The sequence below is a fragment of the Elephantulus edwardii genome, unplaced genomic scaffold, assembly GCF_000299155.1.
Source record: "Elephantulus edwardii isolate Elephantulus edwardi_28Jun2011 unplaced genomic scaffold, EleEdw1.0 scaffold00207, whole genome shotgun sequence".
In the NCBI taxonomy this organism is placed as follows: domain Eukaryota; kingdom Metazoa; phylum Chordata; class Mammalia; order Macroscelidea; family Macroscelididae; genus Elephantulus; species Elephantulus edwardii.
The window spans coordinates 2,789,939-2,812,859 of record NW_006399957.1 but is presented as its reverse complement, the minus strand read 5'-3'; the positions used below and the strand labels follow the sequence as shown (position 1 = coordinate 2,812,859).

General features: G+C 50.5%; 1 protein-coding gene across 1 annotated transcript in view; it reads right to left on the bottom strand.

The window, feature by feature from the left end:
* Positions 1-10,670: 10,670 nt before the first annotated feature.
* Positions 10,671-22,921, bottom strand: part of ZNF516 (zinc finger protein 516) — a 32,418-nt gene continuing 20,167 nt past the window's right edge. Inside the window, exons 6-8 of the mRNA XM_006897245.1 lie at positions 20,015-20,119; positions 19,124-19,191; positions 10,671-10,826 (exon numbers count right to left, since the gene is read on the bottom strand). Of these exons, the coding sequence (XP_006897307.1) occupies positions 10,671-10,826; positions 19,124-19,191; positions 20,015-20,119 (329 nt within the window). The remainder of the gene's footprint in view (positions 10,827-19,123; positions 19,192-20,014; positions 20,120-22,921) is intronic.

The following is a 22,921-nucleotide window of genomic DNA, read 5'->3' as shown; positions in this document are numbered from 1 at the left end:
GTTGTTTCCAACTCCTTACTATTGTAAACAAAGCCACAATAAACATGGGTGTGCATATATCTGTTTGGATGGCAGTTATGGTCTCTTTGGGGTATATTCCCAGTAGTGGAATTGCTGGGTCAAATGGTATTTCTATTTGCAACTTTTTGAGAAAGCACCATACTGCCTTCCAAAGTGGTTGCACCATTTTACACTCCCACCAACAGTGAATAAGGGTTCCAGTTTCTCTACAACCTCACCAGCATTTGTTGCTTGCTGTTCTGTTAAATTTTGCTATTCGGACTGGGATGAGATGATATCTCATAATTGTTTTGATTGGCATCTCTCTTAGAGCTAGGGATTTTGAACATTTCTTCATGTGCTTGTTAGCCATATGAATGTCTTCTTTGGTGAAGTGTCTGTTCATATCCTGTGCCCATTTTTCAATTGGATTATTTACCTTTATATTGTTGTGGTGAAGGCTATAATCTTTGATCTTTTGCAGCAAGTGCTTCAAGTTCTCCTCCGTCTCAGCAAGCAAGTTTGTGTCGTCTACACAGAGCAGTTTATTGATTTATCTTCCTCCAATCCTGAGGCCCCCTTCTTCATAAAGCTCAGCTTCTTGAATGATTTGCTCTCCATAAAGATTGAATAGGCATGGAGAAAGAATACAACCCTGATGTATTTTCTTGATTTTAAGTCAGGTAATACTTCCTTTTTCTGTTCAGACAACTGTTGCTTGTATGTGTTTTTATGTCTATGTTTCACACAAGCACAATGAAATCGTACAAACATCCACTCATAATTGGAACTTGGAATTTATAAAGTGTGAATGTAGGAAAATTAGATGCTGTCAAAAATGCCGGGGGGGGGGGGGTGCTGGCAGGTGAGACAGTGAACTTAAGAGAGAACAGGGAGAAAGTCAGCAGACTGGCCCACAGGTCCAGGGGAAGGCAGCCTTCTCTGCTCCCCCTACCCCAGGCCTGCAGAAAGCCCAGGACAGCACCTGGGCAGGTGTGCGATGAACCACAGGTGTACAATCAGAAGCAAGGGAGTCTTACCTGGGAAGAGGGTATCCTGCGTTGGGTATTCGGTGACCCTCAGGCTGTACTCAGGGCTCCATCCATCAGAGCATTCCCAAGTCTGACTGGGTTACTTGAAAAAAAAAATTTTAAAAAAAACCCTCAGTGGGGAGCTCTGGTGGCCTAGTGGCAAAAAGCTGCACAGCACTGCCAGAGGCATGTGGTTCAAATCCACCAGATGCTCTGCTGGAGAAGGAGGGACAATCTCCGCCTGTACCAGTCAGATCTGATTTGACTGCACACACACACAGATAAAAATTTTAAAATAAAAAAAAATCCCCTCACTGCGATTGAGTCAGATCCAGCCAATACGTGGCCTCCACTAGGTTCCAAGGATGTGAATCTCAAGAGCGGAGACGCTCATCTCTCTCCCCAGAGTCGCCGGTGGACCCAACCTGTCGGAGAGGACAACTCACCACAGACCACACGCCCGAGCTCTGCGCGACTTGCCTGTGGAGTCTTCACATAAGTGTTGTTTCAATCACAGCAACAGGAGCCAGTCTTTGATCTTTAAATAAAAGGGGCAGCAAGGAAACAGCAGGTGTCAACTTACTACCCAGCAGGGTCTCTGGCCTCCACCCGGGAAGGATGGAGGATGTCCACAGGAGGGGCTGCACCACAAGCTGTCCACTCCACACACCCCCTCAGGGAAAGGCTGCTGATGCCGGCTGACAGGATCCACCCTCTGCCTGCAGCCCCTTAGGGGCTGGGTCACCTCCCCCACCGGGGTCACGCCTGGCTCCCTGTCCTAGGGTGGGTGGGTGCCCATATCCCCACACCATGTGGAGCGCCACCAAGCACCAGGATGGGGGAGGCCCCCTCAGTTGACACCCACTCTTCTGTGTATGAAGATGGAGGAGAGTGCCCACAGATTGCAGAACCCAGATCCGTGGGTCTCCCTCCACCTCACAAAGGCTCCATGAACCTGAACTCAGGCCACAAAGTCCCCATCAGCTGCAGCCCAGGACCCCACCGATCCCCCACCCCAGAGCAAACCAACACTCACTGAGCTGGCCAGCTCCTGGAGACCCTGTGGATTTCAGTGGACACGCTCCCAAGACACCTCTGAGGGGGCTTGAACCTTCAGCCTCTCTGTAGGAGTGGTGACACGGACAGATCACACGCCATCTCAGCTGTGGAGGAGTGACTGTCGTCCTGCATGCAGCAGGCACTCCGTGGATGTGTGCAGATGATGGAGAAGCGATGGCCTCATGCGTGGTCCCCTCCCACCATCTAGTGGCCGAGCAGGGCAATGGCAGGCTAGAGAGGCTTTCATCAATCCACCCCTCCTGCCATGAGCTCCCGGGATTCCACTGTGAACTGAACCCCCAACACCTGAACACTGCCGAGGGCACGAGGCAGGAAAGCTACAGCCAACAATGGGCACATGGGTGCTTGTGATGAGGCACCGTCACTGCATGACCTTGAGTGGACAGAGAGCTGCCCCAAGGACCACAGGAGGGACAGTGCAGGAGAGGAAGACCCTGGATAAGATGGCCTAACACAGCAACTGGGGTAATGGGATAGGTGTGTCAGTGAGAGTGTCTCAGTACAGGGCAGCCTTCTAAGCTGTTGTACATAAGGTCGCTATGAGAAACAGGCCACTTGACAGCACATAACAACATGTTTCTTTGGAAGCTCATCTCCTCCGAAGTTTCCTCTGGATTCATTTCTCCACCCTGAAGCCACGCAGGTCATTAATGCTGTAATTCTCAGGACTGAAGAGAGTACAGTCTAAGGATCTACGGAGGGTATAGGTGGTGTACCATCAAGTTGGAACTGACCACAGCTGACCCTCCAGTGGGTTTCAGCGGCAGTTAACCACACAGGAGACTGGCCACCCTTCTCCCACAGAGCAGCTGCTGGATTCAAACCACGTGCCTTCAGGACTGCAGTGCAGCTTCTGGCCAGTAGGCCACCAGAGCTCCACCACACGAGCACAGAGAAGCTGGACATGACCGTTACTGTGACCTGAATCCTGTTTTAAGTCCTGGTACAGCAAAACTGGCTCTTTGTTCCTTTACAGGGAAGAACCACAAAGATCATAGTTGAAAACTGATGCTCCACTTTCAGAAGAACTAAAAGCTCATCAGAGTGGTCGTGAAATTAGGATCCCCATGTTGTCTCGATGGGTGAAAGGCAGCGTTCTCACTGCCCTCCACTCCCCTCCTCCCACCATTTATGTTCTGGCCCTGCAGGGCAGCTGTCCCCAGAGGTCACCCCGCACTGCAGCTCATGCATTAGCTAACGGCAGCATCATCAGACATTTCAGGGACTCACGATGGAAAACTCACCACTCACTGCTGTCAAGTAAAGTAAATCCACCCTGAAGGACTGAGTCGAATAGCCCCACAGGGCTGACAAAGCCGGGAAGCTACAGACCAGGTGGTCTAGTGGTAAGAAACTGTGCTGCAATCCCAAAGGCACATGGTTTGAATCCCCAGCTGCTCTGGGCGAGGACAGTTCTCCCAGGTGATTTACTGCCTCTGAAAGCCTGCTGGAGGGTCAGCTACAGGTCAGTTCTGACTCGGTGATACTCAACAACACTGTTGTTGTTGTTGTTGTTGTTGTTGTTGTTGTTAAATGCCGTCGAGTCGCAGACGGCTCATAGCAACCCTATGAAGGAGAGTCCTCAATGCTTGGGTGTCTTTCATCCTCTCTCCAGGTTCATAGGGTTTCCGGAGGCAAGCTATTACGTAAGTGGATGCCACTCCTCCTTTCAAGCTTGTTTTAATCGGGGAGCTCCACCCCACTCTCTGTCCGCATTGGGTAACCAGCCATTAATGCATCTGACACATCAGTGTCACAGTGTTCAGCCTCACAGCAAACACAAGTGACCGCGCGGGACGGCAACTTGTACACCAGGGCTATACGACCTAGAGGAATGTCTGAACAAAAACAATGAAAGACAGGCCCGAGGGCCGCAGATTAAAAGTCACCCACCTTCTATATACAACTTTGTACGTAAACCAATAAAAATAATTGTTAAAAAAATGTCACCCACCTTGGTCGCAACACTAGTCTTCTGATCTGGGCTATAGTCTTCGCAATTACGTGCTATACATAAGAGAGTTGGACAGTGAATAGGGATGATAGAAGAATTGATGCCTTTGAGCTGTGGTGCTGGAGACGAGTGTTGAATATACCATGGACTGCTAGGAGAAGGTGAAGCCAGAATGCTCCTTGGAGTCGAGGATTCTGAAACTTCGTCTGACATACTTTGGGCATGTTAAAAAGAGGGACTAGTCCTTGGAGAGGGACATCATGTTTGGCAGGTGGAGGGGCAGTGAAGGAGAGGAAGACCTTCGATGAGATGGATCAATTCTGTGAGTGGAGCAGTGGGAATAAGTGTGTTTGAGATGGCGAGATTGGCACAGGATAGAACAGCATTTAGAGCTCTTGTACACAGGGTTGCTATGAGTCGCAAATGACTCAATGGCACATAACAACAACAAAGGTGAGGAGGGAGAGATAAAGATGCAGTAATAAACATCCTACTGCTGGTCTCGAATTCTGTCATACGGAGTGATTTCTCTGCCTAGTATTACATGTTGGGCTGCTAACTCCATGGTCAATGGTTCAGAGCCACCTGCCAGCCATTCTACAGGAGAAAAGTGGGTCGTTTCCTCCCATGAAGATTCACAGCTTCCCAACCTGCTTGAGTTGTCACTAGGCATCAGAACCGGATCCACAGTGGTGGGCCTGCCTGCTTTGGCCCAGGGATGCCCATGTTATGGCACCAGGATTAAAACACCAGCAGGGTCTCCCGGGGGGGGGGGGAGCGGTTTCCTCAGAGCTCCCACATTCACAGACTAGGAAGGCGGCTTGTTTACCCGCCACTGGAAACCAGCCAGCAGTGTCACCTCAGCAACCACAATGGGTCAGAACACTGTCAAACTGGATTGCTTTGGGCATGACTGTCATCGGGATGGATCAGTCAAGAGGCTCCTGTCCCACAAGGATAAATACTGTATAAGACTGCTGTTGTAGAAGGAGTTTAAGGATCCAGGAGGGGTGGGAGAGGCTAGAAGCAGAGGGATGTGGCGGTAAAGGGGGAAGAGGGGATTAATCATTGGGCTGTACAATTTGATGAGGGGGCAAGAGAAATTGAAAGAATTTGTTCGAATTGTATTACAAATTTGAAAATAAACTAGTAAAAAAAAAAAGAAACCTGCTTTTTTTTAAAAAAAAAAGAGGCTATGGTCTTTGCAATCACTTGTTATGCATCAGAAAGTTGGACAATGACCAAGGAGGATAGAAGGAGAATCGATGCCTTTGAGCTATGGTGCTGGAGAAAAGTGCTGAATGTACCATGGACTGCCAGGAAAACAAACAGATTCATCTTGGAGAGGGTTAAACCAGGCTACTCCTTGGAGGCAAGGATTCTGGGGCTTCGTCTGACATACTTTGGACATGTTGCCAGGAGGGACGGGTCCTTGGAGAGGGACATCATGCTTGGGAGGGTTGAGGGACACCGCAGGAGGGGAAGACCCTCTATGAGGTGGATTGATTCAGTGACTGGGGTAATCAGGATGGGTGTGTCAGAGGCAGTGCGATTGGCACAGGACAGAGGACGGTTTAGGGCTGTTGTACATAGGTTCGCTATGAGTCACAAGCAACTCGGCACATAACAACAACAACAACAACTGTGTTTGATGAGGGTGTCCACAATGAGAGGGCACTGTAGCTGGACTCGAGGCCTGTGAGGCTGACCCAGCCCAGAGCACTGTTTTGTAGCACTGGAGGTCACCAGGAGCCAATCTGACAACAGTGATCTATCTAGAAGAGTATATCTCACATTATGTCCCACAGAATCACACAGCTGAGACTCTTGTAGTTCCTCACCCAGCATGACGTGGGGCACCACCCAGGGCACACACCGTGGCCTCCACACACCTGACGCCCGCCGTCGAGGAGGACAAGGACAGGGCACACACCGTGGCCTCCACACACCTGATGCCCGCCGTCGAGGAGGACAAGGACAGGACACACACTGTGGCCTCCACTTTAAGGAATCAGAGGATGGTGGCGGCAGTTGGTGGAGCCAGCATTCCTGTCACCCTCCCAGGACAGAGCCCATCTGGCTCAAGCATCCACACACCACCAATGAGGGTGACACCAGGACTGTTACCCGGACATGCTCCCCATGTGTGTCACCTGGCAGTTCGTGGGAACGCCCACACTTCCTGTGCAGTGTGACTGCAGGTAAATGACAGCTCCCCACTGTGGGGAAGGGGCTGTGGCTCACTAAATATGTGCATTTTTATCACACCAACCACCAGAGCAGACAAACCAAGTCACAGTTGAGGAGTTAAAAGACCTGGCTTCATCCTGCCACCTGCTCAACCCAAAACCTTTTGGAATTTCCTCTGAACAGCATTTTCACCAGTCCCCAGAAGAACACCCTATTGGTACAAGATCAGTGAAAACAGGCTGGCTCAGCACAGCGCCTTCAACAACGAGTTCAAGGCCAGCACTTGGACTGGGCTGTGTTTCCGTTCTGCAAGAGTGGAGCTGACGGTCCACAGCTCATCACAACCACCACTGGGGCCATCACAGTGGGAGTGGATGGACACAGCTCTGAAACCTCCAGCATTCCCACCCTGCACCTTCAGAAAGCCAGACTCACGTACTTACCTCCTTCCTTCCTACCAAGACTGAATGAGTTCCATCTCTTAACTCTTAAATGCATTCTGTGCTGTAATCAAAAATTGTCTCTGACAGCCCCAATCACTCGGCAATCACGGAGCTGCTGAAGCATCCTGGACTTGAGGAGATAATCATCACACCCCCGTGTGGCTGATCCAGGGACTTCTCTGTCCATTCCCATCCATGACTCACACAACTGAGTCAACCACTGGTATCTGCACTCACGGTGTGATAACTGGGGTGTGATATGAGAATCAAAGGAGAAAACACACCACCTTCCAAGGACAAACGTGCGTATCCTGGATCTGCACAAGAGCTTCAAGGTCTTTGTCTATTATTTACACATACACATTTGTTGCTGTGTACCGTCGAGTCGGAACCAAACCCTAGCGGATCCTCTGGCGGGTTTTCTAAGGCAGTTCATCGCATGGGAGATTGCCCATCCGTCTCGGCGCCATCCTGCCCCCTGGGTATCCTTCTGGGTAAACGTTCCTTTAGGTGAGCCATTCTAAAATCCTTACACTTTTAGAAACACTGAGCTTGAGAACTGTTTTGTGTTTACGAAACCAAACTCAAATAACCCAGGGGTGTGCTGGGAGGAGAGAGAAGCAGAGCAAGACAGAAAAGCTTGCTTGGATTTACGCCACCTTCTGAAAAGGAGGGAAATGCCTCACAGATGTCAAGAACTCCAAGAGGTTTTTATTTATTTCAAATTCCAATAGAATATGTTTTATCTAAATATTTTTATCACACAACTGAAACACTGACGTTTCCAGAAAGTTAAATACATCAATCTAGTTACAAATTCTAATATAAAGAGTACAAAATATAATGTTATAAACTGTGTTTTATTTTTTAAAAAAAAAAAAAGGATACAAATTCTATGGTCTTTTGTACTTTGCTGCCTCAAAGCAGAATTAGCAAGATGGATGAAGAATGAACATTTGACGCTGGGGTGGGGGTGTCACTCATCTGCCCCTACAGGTTGAGTGGGCACTCACAGGTGAAGGACCTCAAGCCAGCAGGACCTTACGGATCTGCACAGGGACTTTTTGCCTAAAGTTCAGGACAACTGACTTTTCCCCCCTTTATTCTTTCTTTTTCTTTGCAATGAATAAAATGTTCTGCAACTGGAACCTACCGAAGTCAAAAGCAGTAGGGGCGGAAACAGGAAAACACCATGTGTATTAATTACCATTATCATTCCCAGTCAGAAGAGGGAGGTAAAGCACCCTCCAACCGATGTGGGTTTATTACGTGTTTCATTGTTTTACAGAAGGTAGATGAAGGCTGACCAGCCCGGAGGGCAGGGGGAGACACCAACCCCAAACACACTCAGAAAGCTGGGGTCACACTCCTCACCCAGGAGCACCTGACCTGAGTCCCTCTCAGAAAAGCCAATGGAGCAACTAGAAAGTTCACAATGCCTCAGAAGGGGTAACTGCATTTGTGTCTGTGTGCCTTCACGCCCACCTTCACACCAGGCGACCTGCAATCCTGGGCACCCTGGCTGTGCTGTCACCTGACACCCTGGACAGTGTCACAAAGCCCATGGCCCTTCTTCATGCCAAGAACTAACTTCCCTGGGCAATTCCTGATATCTGCCTAGGTTAAATGAGACTAAATCCTGGGAGGACTGCTCTAAACAGACTCTAAATAAAAAATAGAATAAAAAAAAATCAAATCAAATAAACTCCACATCACTGGAGAGTCTGCACGGGGTTAGCCAGAGTGGAAGGCAGCGGCCTAAGACGGAAGCCTTCCAGAACTGGATGGGAAGGGATACCACCACTTCCCAGCGAAGCTAACAACTCTGGATTTTTGCAAAGAACGGAAATGTTCATTCTTCAGGTTAAGGAGCTTGAGTGAGTCCCCTGAATAGTTTTAGAAGCTTGTTTTTGCGTTAAGTTCAAGATGGGGAGAGGTGTGACTGGTGGGGGTTTAAGAGTGAGGCAGAAAGAGGAGGAGTGAGGGGAGTGAGAGGAACGAGGGCAGGAGGCCGGACAGACACAGAGATGCTGCAGTGTAGACGGCCAAACCCTTTATTGTATAAGTTCCACGGGACAGCAAGACTGTAAGAACAGGTTCTGAAACAGGAGACAGAGGCTGGCAGAGGTAGCAGAGACCGTAACAGTCAGAGGGGGTCGGAGGAGTGCATCGCACGGAAATGACCATTCCAAAAGAAATGTCACTGAAACATACTGACTAAATAAATAAGAAAAACACAGAGCATATTAAATACAGTGGCCAAACTGACATCAGCAAATGAATAAACCAATACAATACTGAAGATGTGGGAGAGAAAGCCGCAGACTCGAGCGGCAGGCGCATTTGGGGGTCCCTGGCATGGGTTTGAGCGAGAACCTCGCTTCTGCACAGTGCACGGCCATTTATGCTGGCCCCTCAGAGGGACCCCAGACAGCACCATCGCCCGCCACCCCTGGACAAGGGCCCCAGGACGCAGCCAGCTCGCAGGACCCAGCAGGCGTCTCCAGCCAATCCCGACTCCGTGACAGGGCGTCCTCGACACTGGTGTCACTCAGGCAACAACTACAAGAAGCAGCCAGGACCATGTCACGAGCTCCTCGTCTCCTGGGACCGTAACTGCTTACGTTCAGTCAACGAACAAAAGCCAGAAGGAGCCAGCAAGGACCACGCGGGGGGAGGCTACTGAAGCTGAGCACAGAGAGGTGGACAGAGCACACAGAGGTGGACAGAGCACAGAGAGGTGGACAGAAAGAGGCTCTGGTGCCACAGGCGAGCGAGGAATGTGGGGTCTGCAAGGCCGTGCCCGGAAACGCGAGAGGACAGCCCGTGACCGTGACCTCGTCCATCTGCACGGATGTCCGAGCAGCCAACGCTGCAGAACGTGCTGGACACAGTGCTAAGAGCATCAGGGAAAAGTAAGTGTAAAAAAAATAATATATAATGTATATTTATAGATATAAACTAGCCAGTTACATTGCATTGCTTGCAAGTGCTGCAAAGTAACCTGAATCGTCAAGTAATTTAAATTCAGTAACAAGGAGCGTCTAGAACCACACAGTAACTAATAACAATAATAATTCAACAAATCATTAGAACAAGAAAACCACACTTTAGGTGGGGGTGTGTGTGTGGATCTGTGTGTGTGCGTGAACAAAGTCTCTAATCTGAAGCCCATTTCCTATAAAATCTGCATTAACCCGTTACTGTATTACGAGAATTGGTGCTCTCCCAGTAATAAAGATTAGGATAATTTCTGTACATGTAAAATTATTGCTTTTTTCTTCTTTTGAAAAATATATTCAGCATGCTCCATTTCCTGCCTTTACAAAAATCTCACTATTAAAAAAAAAACCTAGTAAAGCTTTTGCAAAAAGTTTCACAGAACATCTTCATTCAAGGCAGCAGTAACTTTTTTGATAATGCATAAAACCCTATGTGCAAAGCTTGGAAACCCTTGAAGTACCACCATCACACACAGTGTCCCGGCAACAGGGACGAAGGGGCCTGGGACACGGCCAAGGTCACGGCGCCCCCGCTCACAGCCTCGTCCCACCAGACTTACACGTGAAAGAGTTATGAGGAAGAGGTATATAAAGCGCCCCCGAAGGGCCGGGGTGGCGGGAGGCGGCGGGGGCCGGGACCACGGTTCTGGAGTATTTATTATCAGCACCTGGCGCCCGGGCCCCTCCCGTTCGGGGCCCCGTGTGGCTCCCAGCGGCCGAGGGCGCAGACGTGCAGTCTTCCCTGTGAGCGGAACTAGCCCTGAGATAAACAGGAAGCCTGCGTTTCTCAGCCGCCATCTCTGCCCCAAGCAGAGGGGCCCGCGCGTCCTGCCCCTGGCAGGACATGGACAAGTGGCCAACGGGGCGGCCTGGCCTCCGGCCAGCAGTGCACAGCCCTCCCTTCCCTCCCCGACCGTCACAGCCCTGGCTGGAGGTGGCAGTAGTTATCCCTGCCCAACCCCCCCAGCTCTCAGTCCTGAGCGTGGGGCCCCTCACGCCTCCTCTTGTCCACACACACGTCTCGCTCGTCCAGTGTCTGCACGCCGCGGACCTTGGCCTTGGGCGCCCGCACGGCCCTCCACACAGCACAGCGCGGCTGAGAGTGGGCTATGGTCGCCCCACCTATCTACGGGCACAGCGTGTACGTGGAAAACTAGAGGGGCAAGTCCACAAAATCAGGGTGCACAGGGTCCCACCCCTTCCACGCCACACACGGGCTCCGGGACTTGAGGTGTCTGTCCCCTTGGAGTCTTCCGGCTGGTCCTCCACAGGCCATCAGGGTCACAGGCGAGGGGCTGTCGGAACCAGCCTCGGGTCCTGCCAGCAGCTGTCGGAGGGGCCAGTGGGTGCTGGACATGTGACTCTAGGTCCCCTTTCTGAGAGGCACTGGAGGGACAGGATCTGCATTCGGATGGACTCTCCCCTGGACAGAAGGAAGACAAGAGAGATCAATGGTTCCTACTGGTTCCCAGATACTTTCTTGACTCAAGTGCTTGAACAAATTCCAACCACACAAAAAAAATCACCTCACAGAACCACCCCCAAACTGCACACCAGTTCAGAGAAGCACCCCACACCACAAGTCACCGCAGAGAACCACTCCAAGAACACAACTATCTCACAGAACCACCCCTGAAACACAAACCATGGTCTCATAGAACAAAAAATCAAGCAAGCAAAGACTTGAGTTCAGGTGTAACTAATTCTCTTTCAGACTATAATACAGACACCTCTAAAATTTGTCTCCCTTTCTTACAGAGGACACCTGAAAAACCATTCCTGACAATTTCAAGGAGTCCCGGGGTAGCACAGTGACCAAAAGACCAGTAGTGTGAAGCTACTCAGAGGAGAAAGAGCCAGTGCTCCGATTAAAAGGTCAGTTTCCTCTGCTCACATGGGGAAGCCGTAATTGGAATCACCGCAAAACCAATCGGTGATGTAGGAAAGGACAGGTTTCACATGAAGAACAGTGAACAATGGTGTCCAAATCAGTTCTGGACTCATAATTGGAAAAAGTCAAGTAGTACCCTTATTTTTTACATCATTTTAAATGATCAATAATTAGAAATCACCATTGTTTAACACAGCAGTCCTACAAGATTTGTAACAAAGTCAACCCCTCAGTCAGACAGTCTTAAATGTGGCTACAGCAAATGGGACACAAAACTCCTTACACAAGGAACTAAGTGAGAAATGAGAGACACAGGGAGGTGGCGGGCAGGGGTGTTACAATCAATGTCACAAAACAAAACACATACGACTAAATGAAGAACCACTGTGCTCTGTAGACTTCAAATTAAATCTGAATTAAAAGTATAAAAAGCTACAGGTCCGTAAATAATACTGTAGGAAAACACCAGATAATCTGACAAGTGAATGGCTATAAAAACATCAGCATAGTGGTGGTACATGCAGACAAAATCCACGTGGTTAGAGCGTCACTGCGACAACTCTGACCCAAGCACGCTAGAGAGATCTAAAGTAAACCAGCACCACACTTGCAGTGTAGACAAAACCATGTAGTGAAAGTCACTGGGTCAGGGTAGAATCCACACTGAGCACATCAGAAGGTTCCAGAGTAAGTCAGCACCAGGTTTTAGCTTTGGACATAGACTGGTAAGCTGCAGCTGGGCATATAAGAACTGCTTTATAAAAAAGAACATACTTCCAAAACAACTTCCAGCCAAAGAAAGCCCTGGACCAGAAGGTTTTACAAGTGAATTTTATCAAATACTCAGAACTGTCACCAATTCTAAATAAACGATTTCAGGAAATAGAAAAGGATGGAATTCTCCCACCCAGACTCATTTTATGAAGTAAACATATCTTTGATACCAAACCCAGGAAAGGACACCACCAAAATAGAAAACTATTGGCCTGTATCTCTTATGAACATAGATGCAAAAATCCTGAATAAAAATACTGGCCATCAGAATCCAATGATACATCAAAGAAGTAATTCACCATGACCAAGTGGGATTCATAACAGGTATGCAAGGATGGTTTAACATAAGAAAAACAATCAATGTCATTCATCACATTAACAAAGCAAAGAACAAGAACCATTTTATCTTATCAATTGATGCAGAAAAGGCCTTTGACAAAATCCAACACCCTTTCCTGATTAAAACACTCAACAAAATGGAATTAGAGGGGAATTCCTCCAACATAGTAAAAAGTATATACACAAATCCGAGAGCCAATCTTGTTCTCAATGGAAAGAGGTTAAAGGCATTCCCTTTAAGAACAGGAACTATGCAAGGATGCCCACTATCACCTCTCTTATTCAATATTGTATTGGAAGTCTTAGCAATAGCAATAAGACAAGAGAAGGAAATAAGAGGTATCCAAATTGGCAAAGAGGAGGTAAAATTATCTCTCTATGCAAATGATATGATAGTATACTTAGAAAACCCTAAAGATTCAGCAAGAAAACTACTGGACATAGTTGACCAATTCAGCAAAGTGGCAGGATACAAGATCAACATACAAAAATCAGTTGGATTTCTCTACAGTGACAAAGAGAATACAGAACTGAAGCTATGAAAAACAATACCCTTCAAAATAGCTAATAACAAGATTAAATACTTGGGAGTAAATCTAACCAGAAGCACAAAGGATCTATTCAAAGAAAATTACAAAACATTACAAGAAACAAAAAGAGATCTTGAGAAGTGGAAGAATATCCCTTGCTCATGGATAGGAAGACTCAATATTGTGAAAATGGCAATACTACCAAAGGCAATTTACACTTTCAATGCAATCTCCGTATAAATACCAATTCCATTCTTCAACTAGATGGAAAAGGCAATCTGCAGTTTCATTTGGAATGGAAAGAAGCCCCCAATAAGCAAAGCATTCCTTAAAAAGAGAAACAAGGTAGCAGGCATCTCACTCCCTTATTTAAAATCGTGGTGGTCAAGATAGTGTGGTACTGGTACAATGACAGACACACAGATCAATGGAGTAAAACTGAGAACCCAGAAATCAGCCCCTCTACCTATGGTCAACTGATTTTTGACAAGGAGATGAAATCAGTTAAGTGGGGAAACGACAGTCTTTTTAACAAATGGTGTTGGCAAAATTGGAAAAACTATCTGCAGAAAACTCAAGAAAGATCCACATTTCATTCCATACACAAAGACCAACTCAAGGTGGATCATGGACCTAGGACTAAAACCAAGGACTATAAAGTTCATTAAAGAAAAGCTTGGAAGAACTCTAGAAGTCCTAATCCACAACATAAACAGTCTTCCAAGCATCCTGAAAAACCTATAAGGAGGCGAGGATAAAATAGATGAATGGGATCTTCTAAGAAGCAAATCCCTATGCACACCCAAAATCTTCTCCAACAGGGCAAAAAGGGAAGCCACCGACTGGGAAAAAGTATTTGATGATGACATATCAGATAAGGGACTTATAAAAGGTAAACAACGTAAGTGAAAAATCGACACAGGATATGAACAGACACTTCCCCAAAGAAGACATTCAGATGGCAAACACACACATGAAGAAATGTTCAAAATCCCTAGCTCTAAGAGAGATGCAAATCAAAACAAATATGAGATATCATCTCACTCCAGTAGAAAAGCAAAATTTAACACAACAGCAAACAACAAATGCTGGCGAGGTTGTGGAGAAACTGGAACCCTTACTCACTGTTGGTGGGAGTGTAAAATGGTGCAACCACTTTGGAAGGTGGTATGGCACTTTCTCAAAAAGTTACAAAAAGAAATACCATTTGACCCAGCAATTCCACTACTGGGAATATACCCCAAAGAAACCAAAGCCACCACCCAGCAGATATATGCACACCCGTTTATCGTGGCTTTGTTCACAATAGCAAAGAGTTGTAAACAACCCAAGTGACCATCAACAAACAAATGGATAGAGAAGCTCTGGTATAGTCACACAATGGTATACTATGCTGCATTGAAAAACAAGGAACTCATGAAATATTACTCAAAATGGGTGACCCTGGAGGACATTATGCTGAGTAAAATATCTCAGTCACAAAAGGACAAATACTGCATAGTGCCACTGTTGTAAAACTGGACTGACATCGGGGGTTGTGAGAGACTGAGGAAGATGGGATAAATTATGTATACTGCATTGAAACAGATGAGAGAGAAAACTGTTTAAAAGGTATATATGATTACGTATTATTGTCATGACAGGAGTCCAAAATGAAGGCTGCACAGTGCAGTGAACCCAGGGGGAGGGACTGTAAAACAATGAAAGAATTTTTCTTTTACTTTTCAAAGAAAAGAACGAACTGGCGGGGAGGGGTGGGCAGAGATAAAAGTGCAAGAATGAAAAAATAGAAATCCAAAATCTCTGTAAATTTTCATTAAAATCAATAATACTGATAAAAAATTTAAAAAATACTTTCCATGAAACACTGCCCACACTCTAAACAATTCCTGAGTAAATGTAGCATGGTGTTTTCACACACAAAGAGGCTGATGTTGGCTGCTGTTTTCTGAAAAATGAGCACGTGTGGTGAGAACGGGAGAGAAGCCACAGCTGGAGACAGATCGGCCCTGGAAAACGTACAGATGTGAGAATGGAAGCTCTTCGACAGAATGGGGGGAATACTGTCCATCTTTCTGGCACTTCAGTGTTCATGATTTGAATAACATTCCAATACAGAAATTTCAAGTAAGATTATGGCCAAGTCCAGACAATGATCCTACAGCAGTCCCGGAGCCCTATGAGGACCAAGACGCCTCTGGCTCCAGCCACAGTATTTTTCATCACCTTGGAAAGGCTGAAGAAAAGCCAATACCTTCGGACTGCGGTGTTGGTAACACAGGGTACGTCAGCACAGACTACAGAGAACAAATCCATTTGGGAGGAAGTGCAGCCATAATGCTCCTCTGAGGCCAGATGGTGCGACCTGGCCTCACGTCCTTTGACATGTTGTGAGGACGGTCGATCCCTGAAGAAGGACATCATGCTTGGGAAAGTGGTAGTTGTCGTTAGATACCGCCAAGCTGGTTCCACGTCAGCAACCCTATGTCCAACAGAGCAAATCCCTCCCAGGCCTGCAGCAGAGGAAGGCCTTCAACTGGATGGATGGATGGATGATGGATGGATGGATGGATGGATGGATGAATGGATGGATGGATGATGGATGGATGGATGATGGATGGATGGATGGATGGATGGATGGATGGATGGATGGATGGATGGATGGATGGATGGATGATGGATGGATGGATGGATGATGGATGGATGGATGGATGGATGGATGGATGGATGGGTGGGTGGATGGATGGATGGGTGGATACAGAAGCTGCTGACAGTTGGTCAAACACAGCACCAGACAGGAGGCAGACAGAACCAGCAGTGTCTGATTACGCAGTGTCACCAAGGCTGGCACCAACATGAGGGCACATAATACCACACACAGCAGCCACCACGCAGGGTCAGCAACTGACAGGCGAGATTCAGGAAATCACATCCGGTCTAGTTCTCCCCATCTCCTCTAGAGAACTGTGTCTGGGAGAAATGACACACTAGTGGACACAGGGCAGCTGGTGCCATGGACTGTGCTCTCAGTGACCCTTGGGGAAAGAGCAGAACTGCCTGTGAGTCTCCCCAGTTGGGATCTTTCCCACATCTTTCTCCCACGGAGCTGCTGGGTGGGTTTGAACTGTTGACCTTCCCCTTAGCATCCAAATGCTTATACACTGATCACCAGGGCTCCAGGCTACGATGAGAACCAAGACCCAAACCTACTGGTGTCAAGTGGATTCCAGCTCCCTGTGAGCCTGCAGGAGTGAGCAGAGGGGTGACTTCACGGGAGGGGAGCCTGCAGGAGTGAGCAGAGGGGTGACTTCACGGGAGGGGACTCCCTCACCTTTCTGCTAAGGAGTCAGAGGTGAGACTGAATTCACTGACTGAGCTGCCAAACACTCAGATCTTGTGCGTTACCAGGTCACAGGGCAGGAGACACTCAGCCTCCCGTGAAGACGGGGCATAAGCATGGATGTTAGGGGAGACCCCAGAGATGGAAAGCCTTGGTCCCAGGACCACAAGCAGCAAAGCCAGTAAGGCAGGAAGTCACCCTCTGTCCAGTTTCCCTTTGCACAGAACACAGGGTACCAGCCCCATCCTGTAGTCTACAAAGAGGGGTGGGGGGCTGCGCACTGCCCTAACCCAAAGAGCAGCATCTGAATACATCAGCGGCTCCATGGGGGAGAAACAGGCCGTCTCCCCTGATAAGTCAGTTGCTGGCACACAATGGGGGCTGCCAGGAGCTGTAATTCACCAGTAGCATGGGCGGGGCTGGTCTGCTGTCATCTAAGACGTGTGGAAGAACGAAATGGGAAACAGGAGGGGCTGTGAGAATGACCGACCTGTGGCCAGGACCCCAAAGAAATGAGCACGCGGCGGCTCACCCAGTGTTGACTGTCACCTCGTCCATACTGAGTTTAGACTGTCACCTTGTTCATACTCAGCGTTTAGACTGTCGCCTCATCCATACTCAGCCTTTAGACTGTGGCCTGTCCATCAGCACTGGGAAGGGGCCTGAGGGACTCGCCCAATGCAGCCTGTCCTTCTGTTTCCTGACTGCTCTGGCCAGGGGTGCTGACCACAGATCTGAGTAAAACAAAACCCCTGACACTTTCTAGCTTCTCTCCATCTGCCTTGATGGTGCGAACTGGTCCAGCGGTGAGTTTCCTGGTTCTTGGTGTAGAGATGGAATCCACATTGAAGGCTGTAGTCTCTGATCAAGTCCTCTTCACCTTCAATGAGCAAGGTTGTGTTCTCTGCATAACAGGTAGTTGATGAGTCTTCCTGTGGTCCTGACGCCACACTCTTCTTCATGGGGTCCAGCTGCTTGAACGATGTGCTCAGCACACAGACTGAACAGATACAATCCTGATTCACACTGGCCCTGATTTTAAACCCTGCCGTGTTCCCTGCTCTGTTCCAGTAACTGCTTCCTGGTCTATGTCCAGGTTCTGCGTGAGCACAATTAAGGGTTCTTGGATTCCCGCTCTTCAGGTGTGCCTTTGTTGTGAGAAGGTATCTAGTTGGCTCCAACTTAGAGACCCCATCCATGTTCGACGCGATGTATGCGCTCAGTCCTGTGCCTTCCCCACAGCTTCACCAGGCTCAAGGCCATGGCTGAAACCACCACATCAATCCACCGCTGGGGGGCGGGGGGTGTCTCAGTCCCCATGGGGGGTCTCCATCCGCCTGCAAGGATCTCAGTCCTCCCACAAGGACCTCAGTCCTCCCACAAGGATCTCACTCTGCCCGCGGGTTTCAGTCCCCCTTGGGGGTCTCACTCCGCCCGTGGGGGTCTCAGTCCACCCATGGGGGTCTCTCTCTGGTTCTGTGACCCTCTGGTTTGCCAAGCATGAGGGCTTTCTCCAAATCCCCCAGAGGAGTGGCTCCTGATGACACATCTGAACCACGTGAGACAAAGTCACACCACTCTCACTGCACTGAGAAACTGCAGTTTGCAGAAACAGACTGAAGTGCAATCCTGTCTCTCTCAAACCGAGGAAGCGTCTCCACTGTGCACACCCCAGTTCACCTGGCCCAAGGGCAGGGCAGCAGCACGTCTGATGGACACACAGCAAACAGCTGCCTGTGAATTCTGTGGGAACTCACAGCATTACACTAAACGGACCTGGGCTTCTCACCCAATCCCCCTCATGTATGAGTCAAACCTGGGACCTGCTGGTGAAGGGGACATCGTCGGGACTGGTTATGATCTCAAGGTGTGAGTCTCCCAGGACAGCACGACCTCCCCCAGCCGGCCTGTCACCCCCACTGGAGTTGTCTCTCTGAGCATTTTCACCAGAGAAGCCAGGAGGAGGCGATGGCACCACCACACCTCATGGGGCGTTTCACCCAGTCCCAGAGTCCTCAGACAAGCCCTGACAAGCTCTCTCAGACCCAGTCAGCTGGTGTATCTAGTTACCAAGCCCTCGCAGTCAGCAGCTGGAGGAGCTGCTTCCCATCTGAAATCTGCTCCAAAGAAATAGTGCTCTGACAAGGGAGTTTCTACACTCACTGCCACTGAGGCAGAACCGACTCCTAGTCGACCCTCCTGTACGTTACCAGAAGCTGTAACTCACACAGACTATCTCCCACCCTTCTCCTGTGGAGCCGCTGGTGGATTCAAACCATCCGCCTTTGGGTTGGCCACAAGCTCCTCAGCACCAGGCCTCAGAAGCATTACACACAGCAATTCTCAATGCCCTACAGTGTCCACTTATGGCCTGGTCCACCTGGCATGGGCAGCAGCACCCTAGCATCAACATCAGTGGTGACCAAGGTGACCCGCACAGACCCATCACCCACAGATGCTCCTGATACAGGGTCCCTCAACCAAGCCAATGTCAAACCATCTGCACCCACTTACGCCATGTTCCAGCTCAGACATCCCAGGACACCTACTTGTTTGGGGGAGGAGGCGGAGGCACCATGGACATCAGCCACTCGGAGTCCATTTGACTCAAACAGCACTGTGGGAACAAGGGGACAGTTAACAGACGGGGAGATGGCTGGCATGTGGCCTGTCAGTCATGGGGCATCCCGAGGTCACTTCCTAGTGGAGCGAGCAGAGCGAGTGCAGGGGCTGTCGGGACCACGACCTCTTCCATTCCATTCCCCAGGTGGAGAGGCAGTGCTGACAGTGGTCATTATCACGGGGTGATGGCCTCTGCTGCAGGATAACTGCTTGGCCCTGGCCTTTGTGAGTGGAAAGGTATTACGGACACTCACTCACCTCTGAGGCTGGGTCCCAGCTTGGGATGCTCCCGGAACAGGCGACACCAGGCCCCTGCCCAGCATGGCTGCTGGGAACTATGTCAAGGGTCCCTGGAACCTGCCTGAGGCTCTGCCCAGGCACTTCCTACCTGACACGGGGCAGGGGTGGCGGGGAGCAGTGTGCCCTGGGGCGAGGCAGCCTAGTTTACAAGATGACAGAGCAGCACCTTCCTATCTGAGGGCCCCTGATAACATGCTTATCTCAGTATATGCAGTATATGCAGCTGCGTACAAGAGACTTTCAACTCCAGTGCTGAGGTGAGACTTGCAGTCTCCAACATGAGAAGCTGGTGGTCTGGTCGGACCCCACCCACAAGAGCACACGTGTCCAGGCGCCAGGCCAGTTTTCCTATGTTCTCATGGCAGATCCAAGGCCTGTCCTGTGCAGCACGCTGGGCAGGGACCAGAGTCCACTGGGGACAGGGCTAGCAGGGCAGGGGCAGGACGGGCGGGGCAGGGGCAGGGTGGGGACAGGGCTAACAGAGCAGGACAAGGGTGGGGTCACCTGTGGGTGCGTACCTGTGTGCGCCCGTGTGTGGGCCCTGAGGTGGGCGGGCTGGGCGAAGCTCTTCCCACACTCGGAGCACTCGAGGTCGGCCTGGCGGGCTGGCACACCGAGGGGCCCTACGGCGACAGCGTGGTGGGGTGTCAGGTAGAGAAGGTCACCTGTCTGTACACTGTGTCATCACATAGCAACTCCAGGCCTGGTGGCAATGACCAGCCTGTGTCGAGTTGCTGACAGGCTGGACATGTGTGTTCAATCCGTAACTGATCATGAGTGACCACAGGTGAGGATCACCAGTGACAGAAGTCAGGTGCAGCACAGGCCAATGAGCCCCCGCTGCCACTATCTGCCATTAACAAAAGGATGTGATGGGGAATGAGGTCACGGGCAGGGTCCGAGAGCAAACGGGGTCACAGCTGTCCCCTGCGCGGTGGTCCCTGCAGCCACACCACGGAGGAGGGGGCGCTGGGGCGGACCCCTCCACGCGTCTTCAGCTCAGACACAGGTGGGAGCATGGCCTGCACTCTGGGCCCCGTGACTCTCCATCAGCCGGGACACTCTGGCTGTCCTGCCCTGACACCCTCGGCCACAGAGGGCTGCACAACCAGGCGCGGAGGACACGCTGATACGTCTGCTGTCGGCTGAAGTCAAGTGGATTCTGATTCCCGGGCTCCACGCGCGCATGGGCCACACAGTGTGTCTGGTCATTTGCTCAGGGCCCTGGCAGGGCAGGTGTAAAAGCAGCAAGCCTCCAGCCACAGGAGGGCAAGCCCCACAGTCACCCTGCCCCGTCCCTGAGCCCAGGACAAGCCCCCATCAGCACACCCGAGCACAGAGCCCAGCAACATCCCCTTCTGTTACCCATAATTCATACAAGGACATCGAGAATCCCACTCAGACGGCAGCCCTTAAATCACATCCCAGGCCCGGTCCCTCGACAGATGAGGCTTCTACGTTTTATTCTAAAATCTATACAATCATGTCACCTGGCTGGCCATAAAGTCGACACAGAGGCATAACCATCTGACAGCTGTTACAACGTCAATAAGGTGTTCACCCCATTCCAAGGGACACCGTTACCGCCTGTACTGCTGCTGTGCAAACACTGCCCGGTCAGACCAACGACCAAACCCGCTGCCAGTGAGGCCATTCCACCCACAGCGCCCTGCAGGGGTTGAGGGGGCAACGCTGTGTTACCCAGCATGTCACTGGCTGGGGCCCACCAGACACGCCGTGGGCAGACAGTCTCCTCCTCAGGATGACCCTTCCGACCCAGAACAGGGCTGTGAGCCGGACCAGCTGGACCCCACTGGGCTTGGTTTCGATCTTTAAGGAGGTGGCTGGCCTCTCTCCCCTGTGGGGTCACGGTGGGTTCGAGCTGCCAGCACCTTAACCACTGTGCCACAAGGTTCCTAAAAGCTGCACCAAGAAGCCAAACTAAAAAGCCAAACCCATGACCGCCAAGTCCCTTCCAAAGCGCACCGTGCTTTCTAAGCCAAGGTCGTCCATCCGCGCAGGAGACCCCGTCTTTCTGCTCCAAAGCTGCTGGTGCACCTCAACGGCCAGCTTTTTGGTCAGCAGGCTGGCACACAACCTGCCACGATGCCCACTGCAGGAGGAACACCCGCAGTCCTGGTACGTGGGTTCACCCTGGCATCATGGGTTACACGGGACAATGTGGAGACGAAAGGAGTGGGCCACACGCTCCCATGGCGGTGGCCAGGGAGGAGCAGCGGCTCCAGGTCACTGGCCAGCAGCTGGCTGTGTGCCTGAGGCTGCATGTCTCCTCCTCCCTGCCGTCGGCGCTCACAAGGAGCAACCCCAAAAAACAACTACCTGCTGGAAGTCCTAGGGAAGGGGCGCAGCCAGCCAGGATATGGGGGGCCTGGCACCAGGAGGGGCCGGTTCCTGGAGGAAGGCAACTATTTCATAAAGTAAAGGGTAAATGAGGCGGCAGATCCTGAATGAGCTGGACCACCTCGGTGGGTGCAACAGGGGTGAGCACAGAGGAGACGTGGACGGGGCAGGAGAGTGAGCACAGAGGAGACGTGGACGGGGCAGGAGAGTGAGCACAGAGGAGACGTGGACGGGGCAGGAGAATGGGGACAGAGGAGACGTGGACGGGGCAGGAGAGTGGGGACAGAGGAGACGTGGACGGGGCAGGACAAGCGGGAACAGAGGAGACACGGGCACAGGGCAGGTTGGACAGCCTCCTTTGGTAGTCGGAGCTTCTCAGAATCATGTGGGCCTCATGGTTCACAGGCAGACATTCAATTTTTCTCTGAAATAACAGCAAAAAGCCACTTACACTAATTCTAATAAAATAAGCAAACAAGAAAAGGAGCACCTTTCAGATGACACTGGACCATAAATTCTGTTGTGTAAAACTCTTAAACCCCAACCTTCAGGACAGAGAATCCCACGGCGAGAGGCCACGGCATGGCCCGGGCTGCAGGGAGTCTGTGTTAGCAGTGTGGCCTCCACCCTGCACCCAATGAGAGAGTCCATGTGGTCACCCAGGGCCACGGCCACTCAGGACATGCCCAGTGCTCCCGGGGCTCCTGCACCGAGTCAAAGGTGCTGGGTCCCCTGAGATGGCCACTAGACAGACAGTACAGAGCACTCGAGGATGAGTCAGGTTGCGCCAGGACAGTGCAGGGACAGTGAGAGCTCTGAGTGCCATGTGCCCCTCACTAAGGTCTGTGTGTAAGCCTGTGACGTGCACGGTGATGAAGACCTTTGACTCCCACCCCTTCATTCAGTGTCCCAACCACACATACCCACGGGGGTGCTCAGAAAGCCACTTCCTTCATTTGTAATGACCCCTGTGGTCAGACACGGACACTGGGAGAAGGGAGAGGCAGGTAAGGGAGGACTTTCAGAAAGAGTACAAACCACTCCCAGGCCTTCCCAGGACAGCC